Here is a 5,553-nt window from a genome sequence, read left to right on the forward strand (position 1 = left end):
AAGAAGTCATCATCACGTCCGGTGATGCAGCCGTTGTGCAGAGGATCAGACCATCAGATACCTCACTGTGACCATGAGGAGGCTGACACCAGAATGATCTATCATATGCAAGATGCCATCAAGTCTTCTTTCTTTAGACTTTGGATGCCATAGAGAATGGCCACACAACCTGAAAAGGGTTGTAGTAGAAGAGGTCCTTGCAAGAAACGACAGTGGAAGTAGGTAGCTACACACCTCTGCACATGCAAATGGGACAAATGAACAAGTTTAATATCACTTGTAAGTTGTAATGAGTGCTAAATGAATGCTAAGTAAGGCTTCTGAGGAGACAGTTATTATTGCAACATGGCTAATCATTTTATAGTTTGGTGTAAGTTGACACTGTTTTGATTTATCTTTAGATATTCTCTTGTAGTTTTGAACAGAAAAAGAGAGCACTACCATCATCCTGTCTTTATTTCCCGTTTGATGTATGTGACCTTACACCAAACAAATCTTCAGAATTCTTGGAACCGGTCTTGGAAATGTTTAAAATGGTGTAATACATAATTAATCCTCAAACTTTGGTACTTTGTCCAGTCGGTCCCCACCAAATCCTCTAATCATGCTACAGCCCGGACTATATATCTTCCTCCCCATATCAGGTAATTAAGAATGTTATCACACCGATAGCAGTGATTCATCGGTTGACAGTTTCTAAAATATCATGATTTCTAACTATGCATAAAAAATCGAGTCAAAATAAAAAAATAAAAACATTCATTAACGAGATTAATCCAAATCATTATTTGCACGTGACGTTACAGAGAAGATTGTAGACATATGATTTGGATATTTTAAAAACACATAAATAAATCTTGCTCATAAGACATTTGCTCATAACTGTCGAGCTTAATGGTTATTCATGCACATTCATAAGATTTGTGTACGGCTATTATCAACAACGATCCGGTGTTAATCACGAGCGAGAATATGGTGAAAGGGAAGCTTTTTGACATCTCATGCTGGTCAGCATCTTTTTGGCTGGTTTCCAGCGCTTCTCAATCTGTTTATTGTTTTTTATTCAGACTTTCGGAACGAAAATCTATTTTGTTCACGTTAACTAATTTAGGCTTATCTAATAATTCTATTTCTTATATTTAAAGGTAACGTAAAGCTAGGGGAGAAATAAAAGACAACGTCATTTTTCTTCTTCTACTCTTCTGAAACCTCAATCTCTATCCCTAGGAGTATCAGCTGATCTTTAGGTAACAAGAACAACCCGACAACTGTGAAAATATAGCCAACTTCGGTAGCCAAGCATAGCTAATTATCAGCGCCGATGATAACAACAAATAATAGTATATTCTTCTTCTTTTTATGTTCATATGTAAATAAAGAAAGCAGACACAACGAAGTCAGTGCAAAAAAGGCATTAGATAAAGGCTCAAAACAACCAATTAGAATAACATTAGCGAGATATAATACATGTAGTATTTTAAAAAGTACAGTGACATTTTAAGGATCAGCTAGCATTATGGAACGGTATACTACGTATAGGTATACAGAAAGTCAGACCCGACGAAATATCACAAAATCCAAAATTTCGATGACATTGTGCTATCTTGCTGGCTATTGAGTACGTTAAGGTTATATGAATAAATTAAAAGACAGTATTTACAAGTTTTCAAAATAAGGTTAAGATGTGGTTTGTGATCGACAACTTATTTATAAAAAACAACACTGAGAAATATATTTAAAATTTTCCTCTTTCGTGTAGCTAAAGGCCTCAAATCCTGAAATCAGTTCAGAACAAACAATATTTTAATTTCTGATTTTGTCAAATTTTATATTGCCTGAATGAAACGTCGGTGAAATTGAACGATCGTCTAAGTTGGGGATGAACAATGACGATTATAAAGATTGCTAAAACAGTTAGTTATTTCGTTTTTTTTTTCCCTCCGAGGTTATCACGCATCCATTCAGCAAATGAATAAGAAGTATAAACTTTTAGATAATCAACTTTGTCTTAATGTACTTCCCAGTTCTTAGTCCCTCTACTTTCTGCACTTTAAGATTTAAAATAATTAATGGCAAATACAAATGGGTAGTGTTTTGTATGCTGTTGCGGAGTTTTGTGAGCTATTCTAGCCTAGCGTTCGCTATAAACTTTCTGTGTTACGATTCTTTCGTAACGAAGTCGAAACCCTGAATTTGCATCGTATACGCAACACTACTCATAAGTAGTTTCCGAATTACGAAGATGGCCCTCTTTCAACAGTTAAGATTTAAGGTACGATTCTTGATTTAGTAACAGCCTCTGCCGTAAATATAATAACTTTTACCTTATACTTATGGTTAACTAGGTACACACTAGAAGTTATCATGACATAGATTAAAATACGGCTAAGCGAAAACTTGGGCGGTAGGCTTAGGCCTAAATTTTGGTCTTTCAATTGGTTACCTAGTTTACCAGGGCCTACGCGATAATTGATAACAGTTCTGTATATAGTCATGCTATAGATTATAGTAATACATTCAAATCTTGGTCACTACCAACCTACTATATATTGAAAGTTCTCGTGGCCTAGTTACCTAAGACACCGACAAGGGGTCATTGATTTACGGTTACTAAGAAATAGGCCTAGTAAGCCTATGGCATCCGTAATACCTTACGCAAGGTGTGCAGATATTGGCATGGGCCAGGTGCCTATTATATATCTGTTTGATGTAACCTGAATAAATCGTACCATATAGAATAGCAAGGCACAGACATTTTTAATTTGTAGCCTAAGTACTAGCTAGCCTATTACCTAAAACCCCTAGGTTCTCGTGTATGCACCCCATAGACTGATTTGGCTTATAGGTATAAGGGTAAAAAACCGCATGGTACAGGGGTGGACCATGTACGATCAATGTGTACAACCCCAAAATAAGTACATTATAACGCTTCCTGACATCGGAGATGGGCATCAGACGCGACTTCTTGTGGGTGAGAAACGGAGCTAAAGACCCCTACTCCAGTGTCAGGATGCGATATAATGTACTTTTCTTGGGGTTGTACACATTGATCGTACATGGTCCACCCCTGTACCATGCGGTTTTTTACCCAATTACCCTAACTTACTTTCCTAGACCTTACTAACCTAAACTAGGGCATTGAGAACTACATGACTGACATCTTTGCAAACCCCCCACCCCCCTTCCAATTGATATCCCGGTATTATTTCAGTTTCAACCATTATGGGAAATCTATTATATTGATATTTTTCCCGAGTAAAGCACGTGATAACAAAACACTTCTTCTCAATACATTATTGTCGCTAATGCGTACTTACAGAGAAAAAAAAAGATTAAGTTTTTACCTCGAATTTTTCCTAAGTCGGGAGAGGTGTTTCCTCTACGGTAATGTTTACTTTTAATGAGCCCTCTAACTTACTTTCTTACGCAAACAAAAGCAGTTCCAGTTACTCATTATTGGCTGAGAGGTGTGACATCGTTATGACGTCATGGGTTTCATAACCAATTACGAATGACTTGAGTCGAAAACTAAGTTTCACTAGCATTTCAGCGGAGTAATACAGTTACCTGTCTAGTGTCCACTGGTATCCTTGTTTGACTGAATACTCGAATAATGAAGCAAAAAACGGCATTTTGTCTTCCTGTACCTATGGCAGAGGTAGTGGCTGGCCCTTCTGGCATTAATTTTGACAGACCTTCGATTTCCTACCGATTGTTTGCAGTGCAATGTGGTCGTCGGGTACCTGGCCACTTCCTACTTTAAGTTGCATGTCAGGGAACCTTGCAACGGCTTCACGTTTTCCCTCAAAGCACCAGCACATTTTTATCAACCAACAGTTTAAGGTAAGCTTCATTAATTTATAGAGTATATTATAATGGTGGTAGTATAACGATGTATACAGCAGTACCATCACTTTGGATTTGGTTTGATGGATGTTAGGTAGTGGCCTTAAGGGGGGGTCGCAGGGGGGCGGAGCCCCCCGCTAGGCCTAGGTAGGGGTACAGGGCCCTAGGTAAGGTTAGGTGGTGTATTAGGTTCGGTAGTGCCCCGAAAATCACTGTGGCCTTAAGGGGGGGTCGCAGGGGGGCGGAGCACCCCTGCTAGGCCTAGGTAGGGGTACAGGGCCCTAGGTAAGGTTAGGTGGTTGTATTAGGTTCGGTAGTGCCCCGAAAATCACTGTGGCCTTAAGGGGGGGTCGCAGGGGGGCGGAGCCCCCCCGCTAGGCCTAGGTAGGGGTACAGGGCCCTAGGTAAATCGGTTGGTTTGCAGTCAAAATAAACGTTAAATTCATTGAAACCACACTATTTCTGATGCAACAAATATATTTTTATTGCATTTTTCCAAATTTGGCTGAAACTAAAAATTTACCGATATCCCTTATATAAGCTGACCTCAACCAGTGTAACAATAGGCTAGAGTAAAATACAGGAATGTGTCCTAACCGTACCGTTCACAGTCTAACTTAACTTAGGATGCTAGTAGTAGGTACCAGAAATCCTAACCGTGAATTACAAGAACTCATCCCAGCCTAAACCTTATACACAAACCTTAACTGTCTAGTATACTGTGTATTCTTGTTCAAGGTTGGAGGTACAACTAGAAGATACTCATTACTGTTTCATCTTGCCCCATTCCTGGTACATAATTGACTTTATATATATATATATATATATATATATATATTATATATATATATGTATAATATATATATGTATAGTATATATGTATATTATATATATGTATATATATATATGATATAGACATAATATATAATATATAATTGTATAGATAATATATATAGATATTATAATATATATTATAATATTGTATTATATAGTATATATAATGTATATATATATATAGTAATGTAATAATATATATATGTATCTATATATATATATATTATAATATTTAATATATGTATATATATATATATGTATGTATATATATATATGTATATTAATATATATATAGATATATATATATATATATTTATATGTATATATATATATATATATGTATATATATATATATATATAATAGTATATGTATATATAGATATAGATGTATATATATATAGTATATATATATATAGTATATATATATGTAGTATATATATATATATTGTAATATATATATATAATATTTATATTTATATAATTATAATATATGTAGTATATATATATATGTATATATATAATATATTATATATTGTATATAATATATTATATATATATATTATATATTAATATTTGTATATGTATATATATGTATATATAGATATATATATATATATATATAATATATGTATATATATGTATATGTATATATAATATATATATGTATGTGATGTATATAGATATAATATGTATATGTAGTATTTATATGTATATTTGTTATGTATATATTTGTATATATATATATGTATATATATATGTATATCTATGTATATATATATTGTGTGTATTATATGTATATATATGTATCTATAGATATATATCTATATATATATTATTATATATATATATTATTATTATATTCTATATATATAT

At 33.8% G+C, this 5,553-nt stretch overlaps 1 protein-coding gene across 2 annotated transcripts in view; it reads left to right on the top strand.

The window, feature by feature from the left end:
* The first annotated feature begins 2,117 nt into the window (after positions 1 to 2,117).
* Positions 2,118 to 5,553, top strand: part of LOC135219189 (medium-chain specific acyl-CoA dehydrogenase, mitochondrial-like) — a 68,135-nt gene continuing 64,699 nt past the window's right edge. Inside the window, exon 1 of one of the 2 annotated variants that reach the window (XM_064255740.1) lies at positions 2,118 to 2,272. In XM_064255740.1, coding sequence (XP_064111810.1) covers positions 2,243 to 2,272 — 30 coding nt within the window. In that variant the 5' untranslated portion in view covers positions 2,118 to 2,242. Of the gene's footprint in view, positions 2,273 to 3,651; positions 3,844 to 5,553 lie in introns of those variants that run through there. The other variant, XM_064255739.1, reaches the window with a different exon arrangement.

The sequence above is a fragment of the Macrobrachium nipponense genome, chromosome 1 (assembly GCF_015104395.2).
Source record: "Macrobrachium nipponense isolate FS-2020 chromosome 1, ASM1510439v2, whole genome shotgun sequence".
NCBI classification, from domain to species: Eukaryota; Metazoa; Arthropoda; class Malacostraca; order Decapoda; family Palaemonidae; genus Macrobrachium; species Macrobrachium nipponense.